The sequence below is a fragment of the Colius striatus genome, chromosome 11 (assembly GCF_028858725.1).
Source record: "Colius striatus isolate bColStr4 chromosome 11, bColStr4.1.hap1, whole genome shotgun sequence".
NCBI lineage: Eukaryota > Metazoa > Chordata > Aves > Coliiformes > Coliidae > Colius > Colius striatus.
The window spans coordinates 16,325,167-16,345,376 of record NC_084769.1 but is presented as its reverse complement, the minus strand read 5'-3'; the positions used below and the strand labels follow the sequence as shown (position 1 = coordinate 16,345,376).

Here is a 20,210-nt window from a genome sequence, read left to right as displayed (position 1 = left end):
CATATGTTACAGGAGATAGGTACTCAGAGAACTGCTTGCAGAAAATAAATTCTTTTCTAACTTACAGAAATTAACTAATGCCACAGAAGAAGTGGCCCTAAACCCACCTTTGTAATGAAAGACGGGATAATCCTTACTTGAGCTTTTTTGCCAAACCAATGGGGGAAAGTGGGGGAAAAAGTAAACTTTGGTTGCATGCTTAATGGGTAAATTTATCTGATTTGAATTATACAAAATAATAGGTTCCTTCTACTCAAGTCTCATCCCAGACCCACCCCCCTTTTCCAGCCCTAGGGGAGGGAGCGTTAAATAATGGTCTGTGTAAACTGATGCTCATGCAGTAAGAGTTTGGAGAAGTGCTGCTTGTACAAGTTAAAGCAGGCAGTGAAGAAAGAGCAACCAAATAAAAAGCAGCCACAAGAGCAAAGTGGACCTTTCTGAAATTAAGACATGTCTTTCTTCACGAGAGTTTTGGCAATGAAATGCAAGCAAACGCTTGAATCGGAGAGAACTTACTTTTACCAAGCGATTTTTGTCAGGTTTCACCAACTACCCAAACTTTCCAGCAGCCAGTCTCTGGAGGTGCAGAATAACTCGTCAGCAGCGGCAGAGAACAAAGGCGAGGAGATGGTGGGAGATCCGGGGCGCGCAGGGGACCTGCTGAAGCCCACCCCACACCATCTGGGCAGGGTGAAGAGCCTCCAAGAAATGCCTGGACCCAACACCCTCTACAACCTCTACGAGTTCTTCTGGAAGGACGGCTTCGGCCGTATTCATGAAATCCAGGTACAGCTTACTCGGCTATTCAGTGTTTTATTCACGCCAGGATTACTGAAAACCTTTCCTTTTCGCCCCTCACAAAGCGCCTTGCTCACCCACCGCGCTACCGGCACCGCAGCTGGCCGCCGCCTTCCCGCTGTTTTGAGGAGCCGGGGGTCAGAGGTTCCCCTCATTCAATCTCCGTCTCCCGCAGCCCTTTCGAAGGTTTTAGCAGTTTAGTTTCGGTGACGAGCCTACGCTCCGCGGTCGGGCAGCCTGCTCCCGCGGCTGCCCCGGCCCCGGGACGCGCGGCGGCCGCCTCGCCGGCACCCCCGGCTCCTTGAGCTCTCCCCCTTTTCATCCTGGTGCGTGTTTTGAACTTTTAGGTAGATGCCTTTAGGCTGATAAAAAATCCCATCTTTTTGAAGCGGGCTGTTCCGCGAACTTGGGGAGGGTGTATTTTGGCGGGCAGGGCTGGGAAAACGTGGGCTTTCCTCGCATCCCTCACCGCCGCACCCAGCCTCAAGGTGAGGCCGCGCCGGCACTCGCGAAGCCTCCTCAGCTACGGCCGGCTGCGGTGCGGAGCCACTCCCGCCGCCCTCCTGCCTTCAGAGCTCAGCCCGCCGCCCCGCGCCTCTGGGCAGAGACCATTTTGTCTCGCCAATCCTCGCGTCCACCCTGGCCTCCTCTTACATAAACACGCTTCGTCTATATAGGTCCCCTGAGGGGGCGGTAGTTGCGCCAGGCCCCGCTGCCGTCAGCGCCGGCCGGCCCACGGCTGCCACCGCGCTCCCCTCAGCCGGAGGCGGGCGGTTTGAAACCTTCCCCGGGCGGGGGGGCGGCGGGCGCTGCCCGCGCGGGTCTCCTTCGCGCCCGCCCGGCCCTGCCCGCCCCGCTGGCTCGCGGCTGAGGGGGAGGGGAGGCAGGCGGCGGGAAGCGGGGCCTGATGGCGGCGGAGCGAGAGGAGGGAGGGGGCGGTGAGCGGCTCCTGTCACCTGGCGTCTGGCAGCTCTGGAGTACGCGGCGGGGTGGGAGGTGCTGAAATAAATCCGAATCCGGGGGAGGGGGGTGTCGAGAACTGCCTTCTCCGGTTCAGGCAGCTCCGCTTCTGTGGTGCTCCGCAGTCTGCGGGGTGTCCCGTTCCTCTGTCGCACGCGGCGAAGGTGGGTGAAGCACAGTTATCTGTGCTTGGGACAGCAGGGCTCGGGTGAAGGAATATCCTTCCTCTGCTGTGGTGTTGATGTGGGCAACCGTCTCGCTGTACGGCTGTCTCTACCCAAAGAGGAATTGTTTTGGTTGCTTGGCCAAACATGTGGGTTTCATTCCTAAAAAGTCACAGTGCATCTTCAGGGGCCCTTTCCCCGTGTAGTCCAAGTGATTCTAAAGTGAGCACTTGTGTCTGAGGGAGTACGGCGGTGGTTTTCACTCTTTTGTGATTGTGTATTCATGATGCTTCATGTACAGATTTCTTTGGGATTACCTGAAATGTGGCATTCATTATTGTGCTTTTAGGAAGAGATTCACAGACAACCCCAAGAGGTTCACTGCCTGAAAAATCCCTGAAATAAATAAATAAATAAATAGGAAGTAAAACCAAAAAAGGGAAACCAAACAGAACTGGACTGAACTTTAAATGAGGATCAAAATTCAAAAGTTAGGATTTACAAAGTACCTAAAAACATCAGGAAGAGGCAAGAACAGGGGGGGAAAGAAACCCTAAACACTTAAGTTGCTTGGCTTTGTCTAGCTTTGTTGTATTTACCGTTTCTAAAAGGAGATGTTAGACTCCTCAGTGTATGCTGTGTTTAATGTCAGTCAAACTCGACTGCTAAGGATGAATTATTCAACTGGGTTGCTTGCTAACCAAGACACAAGCAGATGAACCTTCGTGATAGCTAAAGCTTTTTGTTGCATTATATTTCATTTTTTCTCTTTCTCCACAATGGTGTATAGAATTTGAGAGGTTCTTGTACCCCACACACACACATAAATACTACCATCGAATTCAAGTTCTTTTGCTGTCAAAACAGTGAAAAATTGTTCGAAGTGTTAACAGGGATATGAGACAATCTAAATAGTATAGGCTTTTCCCTGTCTCTAGCTGATACAGATACTTTTGTCTTTAATGTTATTCGTAGAAAGGAAAGCATGAGGAAGAATAAGGGGTTGTAAGATGATTCTAGTTTTTATGCTGAATCTCAAAAATCGCTTTACAAGTCATGGATGCCCTGTTTGCGTACATGCTGGATGCAAATAGGCATTAACTGGATCAACAACAGTCTGTTAAATTTAGCAATACAGTGAACATCAGGAATGAATTAATCAGAAACCCTTTGGTAACCAGCACAGCTACTAAAACGATGTCCTTCAGCGCACACAAATATTTCTTTGCTATATGCAGAAGGGGTGGGGAAGCTGAGCACTTTGTCACAAAGGAAGTTTTGTTCTCAGTAACATGATTCCAGTTAGTCTTGGCCAAAGCAGTAATGCCTACAGCAATTATGACAAAGGGAAAGTATTTTTAATTTGATGGAGTTAGATCTCTATGCAAGTATAACAAAAAGAAAGGTAAAGGGGGAGACTTGGATGTTGGCAGATCAAATTTATGATGTGTGAAAGAATGTCTGATGTGAGAGTGATATGGAAGACATTAAAGTGTAATATTTTCAAGGTTTTCAACAAGGGAAAAATCCTATGTTGTGACAGAAAATATGGAAAAGAAATTCAGAGCATTTCTTTAAACATGAAATTGATGCTCTGAACATCATTCTGTTGAAGGCAGGAGATGTCCAAATACTTTGTCATTGCCTGATTGTGGTTTAAAACTACTATTTAATTTATTTGATTAGATGGTTTGACACTTGATTTATTTTCTGTTGAAGTTTATCCTGCCATGTAAACCTCACCATTGGTGATAAAAGCAAGCTGATCCATAAATAGCAACATCTCTTGTACCTGTTTTTCTGTGACTGGTGACCTGTATCTCCCTCCCTCCACTACCTTTTCCTTGCAGCACTTATCTCCCAACCGAGGCTTTCTTTTAAAGACTCATGCTCTCCGTTGTCTCCAAGTTCAGTTTCAATATCCCTAAAATACCTCCAAGGCAAGAAGAGATACTTTGGGTTTTGGGAGTGCATCTTCCTACCTGGTCTGCATGTGGTGTTTGGTTAGCAGTAGACCAAGCAGAAATGACAACAATTGAGTTCTCTCATCAGCTTGACTAATGTGTGTGTCTTCTTTGAATCCAGATGCTGAGTTTTGAAAATGGTAAGAATATAGGAGACCTTTAAGTCTCTGTTAAACTTGACCAAAATCGGTCATTGTGTTCCAAAAGTAGTTAAGAGGAGACTGGCAGAGACCGCAGTTGCATAACTCTTGTTTTACTTGGAAGCCAGGCAAAAAGAGTTACTTTTTTTTTTATAAGCACTTGGTACCATATGCTGAAGAATGATTCATGTGTTGTAAACTTATTGTTGGCAATTAAACAATTCATCTCTGTAGCCAAGACTGATGAAAAAAAATATTTCTTATGAGTTACTCATGGGTCCATGCTAGACTTTCACTAGTGCAGTTGTATCAAACATCTTTGATTTATTATGAACGTAACTCTGCAAGCACGTCTGAATTAGATGCAGGTCAGTTTAACTTGTGTTGCTATTTAAACCTGAAATAAAAGCTTTTAAATTTAAAGTCTTAAATTTTTAAGTTTAAAGTCCCAATATTTACCAACTCCTTTGCAGTTTTGGTTTTAGTATTTTTGGGATTTTTTTTTTTTTCCCTGAAATGATGACATACCTCTACTTCAAGTGAATTTGTGGGAGTTGGGTGTTCCATGACCATGTCAGAATGAAATTTTGAAATAATCAGTAAAATTTCATAGTATAGTGACAATGTAATCTTACTGGAAAACTTTTGGGGTTTTTTTCCGTACATAATTTAATGTTTTCCAATCCAGCTTGAATCATACAACTTGTGGATCAACCACTAAATAAACACTGCTGCAGGAAGACTTCAGCTTTTCCTTCCTTTTGCAGAATTACTGCATGTCTTTCTAAAGTTCACTGCTGATGAGGCTGTCCCAAAGTGCACTTTTTCACTAGACTGCTATACTGTGGTCATCTCAGGTGTAAGACAATTATCAGTAGTTTTTTGTAAATAATAAAATGTTAGAGAAAGTATTTACAAAAGACATCAAAAGTAAATTATTTAATCTTTGTATTACACTGTGGATTTCACCTTTTTTACCTCTATGTTTTTCATCTTTTCAGAAATTCTTTCTAACCTGTTTGATCAGAAGGGATGTGTTTTTAAGTGCTCCATTTCCTTTCATCTTCCCAGTATTTGGTTTCATTCACACTTTGTGTGTCTTTTCAGTCAGAGGTCCTGAACAGTGTGACCTCTCTGTTTTCCTTGTGAATATTTCACAGTAGTGCTTAGATGCTTTCTCCTGACATTTCAAAGCATTCCTTGACTGGAAGGCTGGGAACTGAGTTCTGGATGTGATACATTGATTCACTGTATGATAAATTGTCAGTTTCCTTTTGTGATATTCTTCCTTAGTAATACTTTACTTCTCTTTCTCTTGGTTGATGATATTGTAGCAAAAACACACTCAGGAATACGGAAAGATCTTCAAGTCTCACTTTGGTCCCCAGTTTGTTGTATCCATTGCAGATCGAGATATGGTTGCTCAAGTCCTCAGAGCAGAAGGTAGAGCACCACAAAGAGCTAACATGGAATCCTGGCAGGAGTACAGAGACTTACGAGGGAGAGCCACGGGACTTATTTCTGCGTAAGTGTTGTTGCTCCTTCATTTGCTTTCGTAAAAGTTCAGTGATTTTCTGCAGGATTGTATTAGTCATCTGGGAGTTCAGATTTTTCTGTATGTGGATATTCACGTGTCTGGGAGGGGAAGATGGTGGGAATTCATGGTGAATTATCTGTTCTGCAGATTTTCTAAGGGATAGTAATGATGCAGAGTTTGAATGTGCAGTAAGCTAACTTGTGTAAAAGCATTCTTGGGGAATGTGTATCAGCTAGAGTTGTCTGAGCTGACTGGCGCACCTGGAAGCACAGTGTTGCAGAGTAAGGCTTAGTGACTTCGGCGAAGCACTGTGCAAATGTGGTTTTATTGCTTCAGATCTGGACTGTGGCGTCCAGTTGGCAGCATACTGTGTGGACTTTGTTGGCTCAGGTTGGTTTGAGCTTTGCTGTTCACCAAAATGCCCCCTCAGTAGACTAACGCAAAGAAGTCAGTGTGTGACAAATTCACAGCGTAGTGCATCCCCGATGCAGATATTTTTGTGAGTGGCTGATTCTAGAAGAGTTATCCTTCTTAAAAGCTTGCATAAACTGGCACTGCACGTGGGTGTGGTTAATTACCACTGGGAACCACTCACAGTCCCAACTGACATAGGATGTTTATTTAGAGGGAAACTCATTTCCTGAGTCGTGGACAGACTATTTCTGTTGTGATGGCAAAAGGCGTTGTGTGTTGCACTGCAGACTCAAAACAAACTGCAGTTCAGAGTCAAACTATCAGTTTCTTGATATTTTGTGGAATGAGATCTTAAGAGATAGCCAGAAAATGTCTGTTAAAGACATTAAATTCTTTGCTGGCCAATTAAGTTTCTGTACCTTGCTTACGGCAGCATTGCTGTAGGTGAGAAATATGATGGGCAATACATTTTCAACAAATCCATAAAAGACAATTGTCTTCAGAAGGAATTGAAAGGTATCCCTGGAACCCCTGTTCTCAAATACTCTGCTCATGCAGATGCTACAATTCAGGTTTTTAGTCTTCAGCACAAAGATTTACAAACATAGCTCAGTTAAAACAGAATCTATCTGTAAGCTGTTGCTCTATAGCTAGGTCTGCTATCCTGTTACTTTGTAGGTTTAGAATTAGGGTAACTGCAAGTGATTTATTGCTAGTGGAATTATGGTACTTGTTCAGATTATTGATTTGTCAGGTCTGCATGTAATACCTTTGGTAATTAGGCAGCAATTCTAAGTAAAAGCAATTTTTAAGACCAATTATTTAAAGTAGTTTTAATGAGAGAGTTTTGCTAGTATCTTCTGTTAGCTACTACTAAAATACTAATATAGAGGCACTTGACAGAACAGTGAGTGAACAAGTTCTGTCAGTCAAACCAGAGATTGACTTATGCATGTTGCAACACTGAAATTTAATGAGGATATGAAAGAAATGCAGAATAAAAATGCAGGAGCATAATACCAAATACACATTATCATAATTTTCATTTCACCACTTGCTTCCATCTGACATGAAAAATCATAAACAGTTTCATTGTGGAGATCTCACCAGGCTGATGATTGTTAAGGAAACTTGTCTATAGATATTATTAATGATTTCTTTTAGGGAGGGAGAACAATGGCTAAAAATGAGAAGCGTCCTGAGGCAAAAAATTCTGAAACCCAAAGATGTGGCTATTTACTCTGAAGGAGTCAATGAAGTTATCACAGACTTAATTAAAAGGATCTACACCCTCAGAAGTCAAGAGAATGATGGGGAAACGGTGACCAATGTTAACAACCTTTTCTTCAAGTATTCAATGGAAGGTAAGCCCAGGCTGTATAACACCTGTAAAGAATATGGATGTAAAGCAGTGTGCCTGTTTTTAGGAGTTTTTGTCTAATGGCTAGTGCCCCAGGGTGATTAATCTGAAATGGGAAGTTTGATATTCTGTATTTGTGTGTCTTCCTTCTTAGTGCAGTAGGTATCAGTAGAATTCCTTTGTAGAGTCCAAAGAGATGATATCATGTATTAAGAGACAATTTGTGTGGGTAAAATGTGTAGTCAAGACCCTGAGCAGTTTTGGTATTAATTCCGTATTTCTGTATTAATTTCTCAAGAGTAAGGATGTCAACCTTCTAAGACCTGTTAGTTCAAAAATACTACTGACCAAATTCTAGGTGGGGAATCACTCTGTGATGTACCTAAATCCTGTTCATAGCTTCACATGGGAAAGCGACAGCTTTCCCCTGCCTACATATGCCAAATGTGGGATTGTTATGCTTACCTTAAAATCATCTGCCACTGGCTACCTTTAGCAAGGAAACACTGAATGGACCTGCAGCCTGAGCTAGTATGGCATTTCCTGTGTTATTCTTACAGAAACCTGATGGTGATTCATATTTCATGCATTCCTCTCAGTGACAGCACACAACCTGCTCTTGTTCTATGTAGTGCCTTTTAAAAACACTGCTACGCTTTGTTGATGGGCAGCTGAATCATTGGAGTTTTGCAAGATCTTCCAAATTGCTCACCTCTGAAGATGCTGTATCAAATTGCTGGCTGCCTGGTTTGGTAAACTAGTCTGAGTCTGTTCTACATTAATAGTATCTAAAAATGACATTAAACCAAGAGTTACCCATTTTATGGAATTTTAAACTCTGAGCTTACAGGTTCACTTAAACTGGTGAGTTAGTTTAGATTCCTCACATTCTTTTAGCTTTTCATTTATAACTTGTGCCTGGCACACACTTGTTTCCTTTATGAATTGCAGTTTTAATTAATTTACACTGTCAACTGTTCAAGGAACCAACGTGTAAGACTTTTGAAAGGACCATGTAATGAGCAAAAGAATGCTTAAGAACTAGCAGTTGCCAAAACAGACACAAGAGAAATAAAAGGCACTGGAAAATATCTTCCCAGGGAGGAAAATCAGGGAAAGAAGAAAAAGTTGAAAATAGGCAGATATTAAAATTGTTTTGTCAATAAAGAAGAAATATAAAGCAAAGAACAAGAAAAAAGAAAATATTCTGACAAAAATATGTACTTGAGAATTTTTTGAGTGTTTGATGGCAAGATCAAGGTTAAACATTGTTATCTGTTATATCTGGTTTTAGTACAAAAAGCAGATAAAAAAGAGACTGGAATGTTAATAGACCCGTTACTCTAATTATCTAGTTAACAATTGTTCTAATATTTCCTGGAAAGATGTAGACAAACGATTCAGGAATGATTTTAAAAGCACAAGATTTATTTTAAACAATTCTCAAAGCCACTTGCATCAAATCAAATTATCTAAATGCCTTTTTAAATTGCCTAACTGCCCCACTGGATTGTAGGTAAATCATTAAATAAGATTATTTTGGTAACAGGAGTACTTTTTAGACCATGCAATGCGAGATTTTCATAAATAAACTGTGTAATATGGTCTAGATTTTGCAAATTGGGAGGAAAAATTTCTAAAAACCTATGTTCAGGAAGTAATTAAAAAATGCTTTTCTGCCAAACTGGAAGAATATTTTGGCTAATTCCAGGAGAACAGTTTCTGCTGAGTTCTGTCTTAGGTATTTACTAATTTGGGTATGTGTATAAAAACCAAGCTGAGATATTGCAGGAGTGCTAACACATGGGTAAGAATTAACTTGATAAATGGAAGAAATGGTCCCGAGAAGAATAATAAGAATTTAATAGAAACATATATAATGTCGTGTTCTTTGAGATATAAGGGAATTATATTTCTGGTAGGGATCACTGCAGTACTGAAACAAACCATCTGAGTAAATTATAGCAAGCCAAGAACAAGAGACCAGTCAATATTGTCACTTGCAACAGTGTCATACACTTACTCTTTTTCAGGGTCACATGGAGTATATTGTGTGCAGTAAAATCCCTGGTTAGAGTTCCAACTCTTTATCCATTTATATATAGTCATTATTCATTTGCTACCAGCTTATGATGAAGAAAGGCATAGCCACTGCTAGAAACTCCAGTGTTAACACCAGTTACCAGAAGTGTCTTTGGACTTGTATGTCCCTGTGTGACCAGAGGGACATACATAACAGACCGAGGATTTCTGATGCAACACAAAATACAGCAAAACGTGCTGGAGAGCTGCTCTGCTGCTGTTGCAGTTCCTGTCTGTCTTCTCCTCCTGTCTCACAACAACGTTTAGCTGGGTTTTTTTACTGTGTTTTAAATGTCTATTTTCTCTCAACTGCAGTAGCAATAACTGAACACTTTTGGAAGGTAGTTCCATTATGTTAGCATTTTAATTCCTTACATTATTAATATGTGTATATCCATGTGTACTGCAAATTCTTTTATTTCCTATGTGCAGGTGTGGCAACTATTCTGTATGAATGCCGGTTGGGCTGCCTGGAAAACAACATCCCACAACAGACTGTTGAATATATTGAGGCTCTGGAGTTGATGTTTAGTATGTTTAAGACCACTATGTATGCAGGTGCTATTCCCAAATGGCTTCGTCCACTTATTCCAAAACCCTGGAGAGAGTTCTGCAGATCCTGGGATGGACTCTTCAAATTTAGTAAGATTCAGTAGTAGAAAAGTTCACCTGTATTTCTGCAGATTCTGTGTGTGCTTGGATAGGATTTGCAACTTCTCCCTTCTGAAATGAAAAGACATTGTGGCAGAAGTAAGTTTTGTATAACACACAGACTGGCCAAGGGAACTGTTTTAAAAAATAGTCTTATTGAAGAAGAATTTTACCAGTACACTTTAAATATTCCTCTGTTTTATACCGTTGTTTCTTTGTTAGTCTGCATCTGTTTCAGCACCCAGTCCTCATTTCAGGTCCAAGTTCTTTGCCAAGGCTGTCTTAAGCCACTTAAATTTTAATGAGGGTGCTTTTGTTGAATTCAGCAAGTTTTCAGTCAGGCACTCTGACAAATACCACTAAAACTGACTAGAAAGTTAAAAAAAATAGACTCTAGCAATTAATTAAACTCTTTGTGAAGTTTTTACATACACATACAAGCAGATAAATTGACTTAGAAGTACACTGCTGTACTACTTTTTTTTTTTGGTAAATAAACCATTCTAGGCTCCTTTATGAATCGGTTTTCATGTCAGTAAGAGGGAGGACTTGTCTTTGCAATATATATATATATATATTTAATATTCTTTTCCTCTCTAATGGGAGAGATGCATGCATTTTAAAATTTAATTTATTAGCACTGCTTGTCTAGGTAGGTCTGTGCATGTCTTCTTGAAGGTAGATCCCTTAAGTTCTTAACTTTTAATACACCTAATATGCTTGATTTTTCATCTATATTGATCTGTACCTGTAGCAGGCATTAGGGAATCCATATAATGTTGATACAAGTATGTTTTCTCTGAAACACATACTTTTTTACACTACTAATTTTAAAGTATTTCCCATGATAGAATGTAGGTTTCATGAAGGACATGTAGGTTTCATATTGATTCCAGTTCATTTTTTGTAAGGTCATTCTGTGAGGCATTAATTTGCTGAGGAGTTTTCTCCTTTTTAAAGCCCTTGTTTTGCTAAAGATGCTGTTTGTTGTCACTAAAGTATAAATGGGACTAGGGGTGGAACTGCTCAAAATGTCACTGAAATTTTTCAGTTATTGTTATCACTTGATGCTCCTCCTCTGTGACTTCCACCTCCTGGTTGCTGCTAACATCTAGTAGCAGCATTTGTTTGCTGAGTTGCAGCATGCTCTGCAGAGTTCACAATTTCTTGCGGAGTCATCAGAAAACATGCCAGGTGGGCGTAAAAACTTGACCTTGAGCTTCCTCTGCTGCCTGTGAGAAACCATAGTTTCTTGTGGCCTTTCTTTATACTCAGCATTCTTATGCCATGAGCTCTCAAAGCTCAGCCAGCTCAGTCTTTCCATACCTTGAGTACCTGAGGACATCCACCAACACATAATTATCTTTTCCCTAAGAAAATAGACTCAGGTTTGGGGCTTTTTACTATGTAGTGCAGTGTAAGGGAGAAAAGTCATTTCTGAATGGAACCATCAGAAAAAATAATAATGGAAGCTCAACAATGTTTTTTGAATCCAAAAGGTCAAATCCACGTTGACAACAAATTGAAGGCTATTCAGTCTCAGATGGACCAAGGAGAAGAAGTGAATGGTGGGCTACTTACATACCTCCTAGTCAGTAAGGAACTTACTTTGGAAGAGATCTATGCCAATATGACTGAAATGCTTCTGGCAGGAGTGGACACAGTAAGCTTGTTATCATTTTTCTTGTGTACAGTTATTTCTGTAAACTAGTACCAATTGCAGTTACGTTCAGGGGGATTGTGGTGTTTATAAGGACGTAGTTTCTGGCACATTTAAGTCATGACATTTTTAAAGCAATAGAAAATACTTACAGCCCTGTGTAATCTCTCTACTGGAATGAAGTCAGTGTTCTGTTCTAGCTGTGGTTTAGAGGAACCCATCATTTTGAATAGCAGGTTGTTATTTTTACTTCTTTAGGTAGATCATAATAGAAAAGGCTGCTGTGAAAGTTGGTGTTAAAAAATTTGATCAATAAATTGATACGTAGAATTTAATAAAGGTTTTTCACATATGACTAGTTAAATCAACAGGGACATGCATTCTGAATCAGATACTTGGTTTCTGCTGAAGGAGAAATCTGTTATGCCAACACTAATCTGGGTAAGGCATAAATTCACTCTACCCACACTTGTGCTGGCAACATACAGTCAGTCTGAGGCCAAGAGCTGTAGCAGTGGGGCTCAATAGTATTGAGGCTAGCACGTACAACAATTTAACACCTAGTGAAGTGTTTTTAAGTGACCATCTTTCCTAATTCTTCTGAATTGTTATTTGGAGCATTTGAAGAAACATTAAGGTCATGCATATATCTTCCCCTCCCCTCATTGTTAGTATATGAAATCAGTGTAGCTCAGTATCGACCGCAGCATGACAATCAGAAGAATAAGAAAATATATAAATGACATTTTGTATTGTATATACAACATATGTGGAGTTATTTAGAATACCCACACACACCATTATTGTAAATGATTGTAACTGCATGGATTTTTTGAGAAGAAAACTGTATGAATTTGATGAAGGAAGTGCTAAGTAGGGCTGTGCTTTGCGATTGCCTTGCGGTGGAGAAGACTGAAATAAGTAAAAAAAAACTATAAAAAAACCCCTTCTCTGGATAATTGAATTTTTTTTTTTTTTTAATTTAAGGAAGTTTGCATGGTTTCTAAAGACAAAAAAAAAAAAAACCCCAACAATAATAGTTTTCAATTCTAAAATAAGGAGCATATGTAAAGATTATTTATGGAATGAAGATTTTGCCATTGGGTTAAACATCCCAAGGGCATATGCATTTGGAGAGCTTTTTGATGTTTGATTCTTAACTACAGCACAGTTATTCACACCATTCATTTTCTGACCATTCAGAACATTAATTTTCCATTTTTAGTGTGTGACAGAGTTTTCATTAAACTAAAATGGCAATGTTCAAGTTCATGCCAACAAGGGTTTCTCTTTCTGACTCAGCTTTCTCAGCCACAGTCTTTTTTCAAGAGGATGGTACTTCTGATTTCTTCATTTCCAAATAAAAGACAGAAATTGAGGGAAATTTTTTCCCTCTTACAGCTTTCACTTCAGATTTCATTTTGTTATAGAAACCAAAAGAGGTTTAGAGGACTATAAAAGCTTTCAACAAAATTCTAAGGCAGTTTTTGGCTACAAAGCATTTTGGCTGTCCCTGGAACAGTGCTAAATTTTTAAGAGGTTATGAAGGAGCTGGGAAGCTGGGAAAAAGCTGTTTATATCAGAGTAGTTCTGTATACAGCTGGCACAGTTGCCAGCTCCTCTGAACTCTGAGAGAGATAGAACAGAGTTGCATTTTAGCAAGGGACAGCCACTCAATATTACAGGAATCAAAAAAGAAAGGTTCTGAGAATTATACTTTTAGTCTTATACCCCAGTTTGAGGACAAAACATAAAAGGCCACCATAATGATGGATTTGCAATCTAAATCGAACTTAAATGTATGCCCAAGAAAAGACGCTTCCAGAAGCTGTGTTTTTTACCCATACATTGCTTATAACCTTAAGCTTTGTTGTGATGATGAGTGAGAAGCTGAAAACAAAACTGTTTCCTGCATAGAAAGTGAAACAGGTTGTCTGTCTTCATTATATAAGTTGAAAGTAAAATATTTTAAAATAATTCAAGAAAATTAGGGTAGGGCTTACATTTTTTCTCTCTTAAATACCGTGAGGTACTAAGAACAACACAGGTAAGGAACAGAACGATTGTGTTGCCACTTTCTCTGTCATTCTTACTCGGGAACACTTAAAATATGTTTTTCATGGTAAACTTTCTGTCTTCAGTGATGATTGTGAGAGAAAAGGGCCCAGGTAAGGCCATTTGCTTGACATTAATGTCTTGGGTAGAGCTGACAGTACAACCAAATCGGCTGAGTCTGTCTAGCATCCGAATGGGATAGGTCTTAAAATCCAGGTAGTTTAAGTGAAGGGATTCGTTGTTAATTGAATGAATGACAAATATCGGATTATAAAACCTTAAAGAGTTGAAATAATCTACTTAGTTCTATGTTAGTACTGATGGAGTGAGTTTGTTCTCTCAGAGCGTGCGCTCAACACAAATGTGCATTGAAATGCAATTTTTCCAACTGAGGTGAAAGAAGATTAGATGATGGATTCCTTTAAATCATCTTAGGCTCCAAGTTGAACTGTCTCCTGCCTTGTGTTCCTTTTGTTGCATTGTACAAAACATTTCTTAATGATTTTTCATACAGTACCTTTTTTCTGGGGTCTTTGATGAAATATGATACCCACCTGAAATATGTAAGTGCCTCTTCAAGCTTCCTTAAGAGAGCTTTCAATAGGATCTTGAATTGCAGTCAAGTGGGAATTTTTACAAAGTAGAAAGTGCCAATTATGCTGTGTTTCTTTACCAAAGGATAAAGTAGAATTTCAGCAGTGATAATATCAGTTCTGTTGTGTTGATGCTATGAGGAGACTACCATATGCTTAAAAGGGGTTGGTGAGGTTGATAATGAGTAGTATTCTCTTGTTTCCTGTGAAATATTTTTGTTGGGAAGAAAGGTCAAACACATATTGAAAACTTAATTGTTAACTTAAACATTCTAAACAGGAATGAATTATGTTTCAACATTGTTTATGTAGTTTTATTTGCTTTTGGGTTTTTAATTGCTTTTTATAATTCACTGGGAAAATATCAGCATGTTTTTTTATGTAGCTGGGAGATTTTCAGATGGAAAAGGGATGGAGAAGTCTGACAATATCCCATTAAATCCTGACGTGAACTGTTGCCATTCTGTTTTTTAACTTTAATCATATAAAACACATAGGTGAAAACCAATTGTTCTTCTTGGCTTGAAACTGGTTTTGATCTAATCTTGTCAGACTTTGATGATGGTTGTGGTTTCTTCCTTAGACTTCTTTTACTTTGTCCTGGGCAACATACTTGTTGGCAAGGCACCCTGAGGTTCAGCAACGTGTTTATGAGGAAATTGTCAATAAGCTGGGGAAAGACCAAATTCCTGGTGCTCACGATGTCCCGAAATTGCCTTTGATTAGAGCTGTGCTTAAAGAAACTTTGAGGCAAGTAGCAGATAAATGCAATTATTGATTAAAATAATTAATTCTGTGTAGTTGTAATGGATTTTGAGTCCATGCTAACATTTATATTTAGTTGTTGTCACTGCTGCTTGCTGCTTCTGCTTTTATGTATTGTAGTAGTATTATGTCCAAGGATGCCTAAGCAATGAAATATGATACAATATAAAACATTTAATATTTTTAAGTGTGGTTGAAGTAGTATCACATATATAGATAGGACTTGTCTGTTAAGGTAGGTAATTGAAAGCTTGGCTTTTACCCATACAGTTTTAGTCTATATGATGGACTGTAACAACCTTCTGTCTCACGCTGGTACTTTGCAGTGCCACTACAATCATTTTTGAATTGAAGGCACGTGACATGCTTTTTTTATGTGTTTATACCAAACATTCATAGTGAGGTGAGAGAAGTAAGAGGATTTTAGAGAAGGCATCAACAAAGCTTTTCCAGATTCCAGTAGTACCAATACATCTGCAGCTTGACCAAATGAATGCATGTTTGTACATGTATAAAACAAATGAACATGTAGACCATATAGCTCAATCTCCAGTTACTAGTAAGAAACTTTTATAGGTATTAATGATATTCTGACAGATGATTCACGGTTTGCGGTTCTCCCGGGTGTTCTGTGCTTTTGAAACTCCTTTTTGCTCAGAATGCATATTGCATTCATATTGTGTACTTGTGAATACAAACTGGAATCGAAATTTTTTAAGTTGTATCAGTTATCTCCACTGAACTTCTCACAAATATTTGTCTCTAGGTTATATCCAGTATTGCCAGGAAATGGAAGAGTGACACAAAAAGACTTGATCGTTGGAGGATACTTGATACCTAAAGGGGTAGGTTCTATTGCAGTTCTTGCAGAGAACACAGTTTAACTTTTGCTTTGAGAGTTTTCACTGAGTTAGAGCATTAAGAAGAAAGTATTTCAATAATACCCATTTATATGACAAAACCGGATTTTGTAATTGACTTGTTGCTGTTTTGGTTTTTAGATTTAGTTCCTCATCTGCCAATCAAATTCACAATCATGACTTGTTCTTAATATTCTTGAGGATAGAGCCTTTGCATGGTGTTACAGTTCAATTTTTAAAAGCATGAATTTCATCATTCTTGCAATTTCCTAATTCTTTACCTGTTAATTTCCTTTATAGAAAGAATTTTAATTTCCTTTAAAAATTATGAACCTTTTCTTTATACTATGCCCAGATTACCCAGACATCATGGTAGATCTGTATAGCTCTCTCTTAAATTACAGCTCTTCTGTGTTAGAGCAATGTAGCTTTAAAACAGTCAGAATGCTTAATTCTTAATACACTTATTTAAATATTATTCCACACACTTTCTCTGTGACCCTCCCGCCCAACCCTGCCCTGCATTTATTTGGAAATATCATCACATTGATAATTGCTGGTTTGTTTTTCCCTTCCCATCCTCATTTTCTCCTCTCCCGTTGTCTTCTATCTCTCTTCTCCCTGCCTCTCACACTATCTTTTTGAGACAGGTCCAAATACTTGTGACTTTTGTTTTTATCTCCTTCCCCACTGCATCTTCTCTAATATATCCAGCAACATTTAAAACAAATTGAAGATTGTTTCATTTGACCAGTTGAGGAAAGGATCTGACATTCTAGGTATCCTTTTTTCTTCTAGAGTTATTCAAAGAAAACTAATCTTTATCGCTTCATATTGCAGAAACTACAGTAATTACAAATGCTTTTTTATGGAGTTAGATAAATATAAATGTGATTTGTTTCCTCAGACTCAGCTGGCACTCTGTCATTATACTACTTCATACAGTGAAGAAAATTTCTCCATGGCAAATGAGTTCCGACCTGAACGCTGGCTGAGGAAAGATAATTTGGACAGAGTAGACAATTTTGGTTCCATCCCCTTTGGTTATGGCATTCGAAGTTGTATAGGAAAAAGAATTGCTGAGCTGGAAATTCATCTTGCACTGATTCAGGTTAGAAATATGTGACAACATTACAAGAAGAAAAATATATTGATATGATTCTTTCCTATGTATACCATTTCTGGATACTTTTCAGTGCTCAAACCCTCTGTTTTGGAATGTTGTCCAGCATACTCATCCTGTAATGGCTTAAAAAATTTAAAATAATCATGCTTGAATAGTACCATACCAGTTAAACTACAATGCAGAAGAAAAAGATCTTTATAGTACAAATGAAGTAAAATTAAAGGTAAGATTGTTAAGGAAATATATGGATTTAGTACAGAAGGCTTTTGTAAGCCAATTAGAAGTCTTTCTTAATGTATGTTAGATTAGTTACTTGCTCAGTTATGGTACTTCGGAGTTCAGTACTTGCAAAGAGTTAAAATAGGTTTTATACTGTCCATAGTGTTACAACAAATAGTAGGATTTTTCTGTGTTCTGTGGTTTTCCATCCTGCTTTGCTCTTTCTTCTATCTTTATTATCACTTATACGTAGTTTATAGTTACACAAGTAGTTAGTACATATTGACATTATATTGTTTTCTATTGCTTTATTTTGTAAAGAAAGCTTTTCCAACAGCTGCTACCGTTGTTGTCATTTACCAGACACTCTTTAACTCAAATACTGAGATCAGATTGTGCAATGGAAACTCAAAGGTTTGGAAACTATTTATAGTTACTTAACTATAAAAATGTTTAGACCCATTATATGTATTCAGAGCAAAGCTTGATTACATTTGCCTTAGAATTTCCTTAAGTAAACTCCTAGAGCAATCTCTGAACAATTAGCATCTGTCTCAAAGAGTGAGATGACTCTTAAAAGGCTGGATAAAACAAACACACACATTTGCAACTTTTTAAAAAGGAGGATAAGGGAAGTAATAGAGAGCCTGCTTTTGTTTTCTGGAAACAAACTAGAACAAAATAGCACACAACCTATTTACAAGAATCAAGATGGTATTTAAGTGATTTGGAAATAAAAACATATGAAGCATATAGCTGACCAATGAGAAATCGTATCAGAACAGCTTGATTTCTTTCTTTGACTCAATCACTTAGCTCATGTGATGGATATAAAATAAATCATATATTCTGACTTCAAGAAGTATTTTCGTGTCCTATACATTGTTCCCACAATTAAATGAATAAAGCTTGTTCCAGATGGAGGTACCTATAAAATGCATGCACAACTTGTTGGAAAAAAGAAATAGCTGGAGGCAATAGCTGTCAAATGTTTGCTGTTGAACTGGGAAAACATTTCATTAAAATTCTATAAGAGTCTGTCCTGCATTTGATTTAGGTTGGTATTTTCATTAACAGTGTAAATGCTGGATTACAGAATACCTTTAGGGTTTGCATAAGATAGCAAGCTGGTATGAATTAAGTTAAAATCAGAGAATGTGAGCATAGCACTGTGAAAATATGGAGAAATGTTCCACAGTCAACACAAAATTGTCCACCAAAGACAGTTGCAAGTTAACTGCTCTTGAGAAGAAATCAAATGCATACATAGAAATTGCTGAGCAACTGGCTGAGTAGTTACCACTCTAGAAACAGACCGAAGGGGTATAGTAAAAAAGTCAGTCAACAGTAATAATGATGCTAATTCTGACAAGGTAGTGTAATTCTTGGGTGAATTAACAAGTGTGTTGTATATTAGGAAGAAGAGCTAAATCATTCAGTCTTACCAAACACTGGCAAATCCTCAGCTAGACAAGGATACACAACTGACTCCATGTGACAGTATAGTCAAACTGGAGGAAATTCGAGTGACAGGGAGAGCACCAAGGAGAGGTTTGAAAAAGAGTTGAGGTGAAAATTTGATCAAACATCTAACACTGAAATGGTAGTTAAATGTAGGAAAACAATGCATTGTTCATCATGCTTATTAGGAGAAGTATAAGAGAGATTTTCTTGGTTTATAGGAAAAAGCATTTGAGATTTAATACTGGGAAAAGTTGAGAATGTTGCAGTATTTCCTTCTAGAAAGTTTAAAATACATGGCTGAGTTATTCTATGTTCAGCTTCAAAATAAGTCAGAGAAATCTCTTCAGTTTAGCACTGGACAGCTACTGTCTCATGTTTGTTTTGTTTCCTTTCCTTCTGCCCAGGAAGAGGAATGTGTGTGATGAGATTGAGCCACTTTTATTGCTTTGTTTTATAATTGCACATATTGATTTTTATTAAAGGAAGTGAAATAAAAAACACGTAGAAAGTTTTGAAAGATACCTTAGTTTCTTTGTTAAATCATACTGTTTAATCTAACTGCATGGAAATTTCTTCAGAAAGTACTGGCTCAGTCTTCACTCAGTCAGAGGAGAAAGATTTTTAACTACAATCTTCACCTTGTAACAACTATTTTTACTTTCCTGTGTGGGCATCATATCACTTAGACTCCATAAAATTTGCAACAGAAATTGTTGTGTTTGACAGGCTGTTGCGTTCTTTTTTCCAGAGTCTAATCTTCATCTGTAATTTTGCAGCTTTTCTAATACTTGCCCTGTTTTTCTTCACAGTTACTTCAGAGTTTTGAGATCAAAGTTTCTCCCAAAACTGAACCAGTTCATGCCAAAACCCATGGACTTTTGACTCCTGGGAACTCCATCAATGTGAGATTTTCTGACAGGAAGATCTTCTGACAGAAGACAGAAAAATACTTCTGACTGAAGTATTTTTTTAAATACTTATGTGGTTTTCATGGGAACAGACTTGCATCTTATGGATGTTTAATCATGCTTCTCTGGTTTGTGGGTATTTGGCAAAACAACCAAGTATTATGCCTTTATTCTACTGGTACATAAGAGAAATTACCTCTCCTATAATAGATAATTAAATATATGAAAATATATACCACAAAAGTTCCTTCTTGTACTGGGAATCTCCCTTTAGCTGGAAAGATTTCCAGTAATAACAACACATGCATTATAAAAAAACCCAAATTAACTTCAGACATGTTGGTATTATTCAGTGGTTTCATTACGCTGCTTTGTCATAAAAGTCAACTACTCAGTGAGTCTATTTGAGAACAAGGGGATTACTAGATAATACGTGAAAATAAGCTGCATTTATGAGTTTGTGTTTTCCTGTTTCTTGTCTTACAGTGTT

General features: G+C 38.3%; 1 protein-coding gene across 1 annotated transcript; it reads left to right on the top strand.

Moving 5' to 3' along the window:
* Window positions 1-450: 450 nt before the first annotated feature.
* Window positions 451-19,744, top strand: LOC104560750 (cytochrome P450 27C1). Its single transcript, XM_062005164.1, has 9 exons — window positions 451-786; window positions 5,361-5,551; window positions 7,142-7,341; window positions 9,852-10,061; window positions 11,570-11,733; window positions 14,962-15,128; window positions 15,910-15,988; window positions 16,911-17,114; window positions 19,622-19,744. Exons 1-9 carry the CDS (start codon window positions 451-453, stop codon window positions 19,742-19,744), a joined length of 1,674 nt encoding a protein of 557 aa, XP_061861148.1.
* Window positions 19,745-20,210: the final 466 nt, after the last annotated feature.

Bases quoted from the DNA above. Each gene is read 5' to 3' on its own strand.
- LOC104560750 (XM_062005164.1), top strand. From the start codon at position 451: ATGTCTTTCTTCACGAGAGTTTTGGCAATGAAATGCAAGCAAACGCTT. The intron at 5,552-7,141 runs GTAAGTGTTGTT...GATTTCTTTTAG, and splicing joins GCCACGGGACTTATTTCTGC to GGAGGGAGAACAATGGCTAA. The intron at 10,062-11,569 runs GTAAGATTCAGT...TGAATCCAAAAG, and splicing joins GGATGGACTCTTCAAATTTA to GTCAAATCCACGTTGACAAC.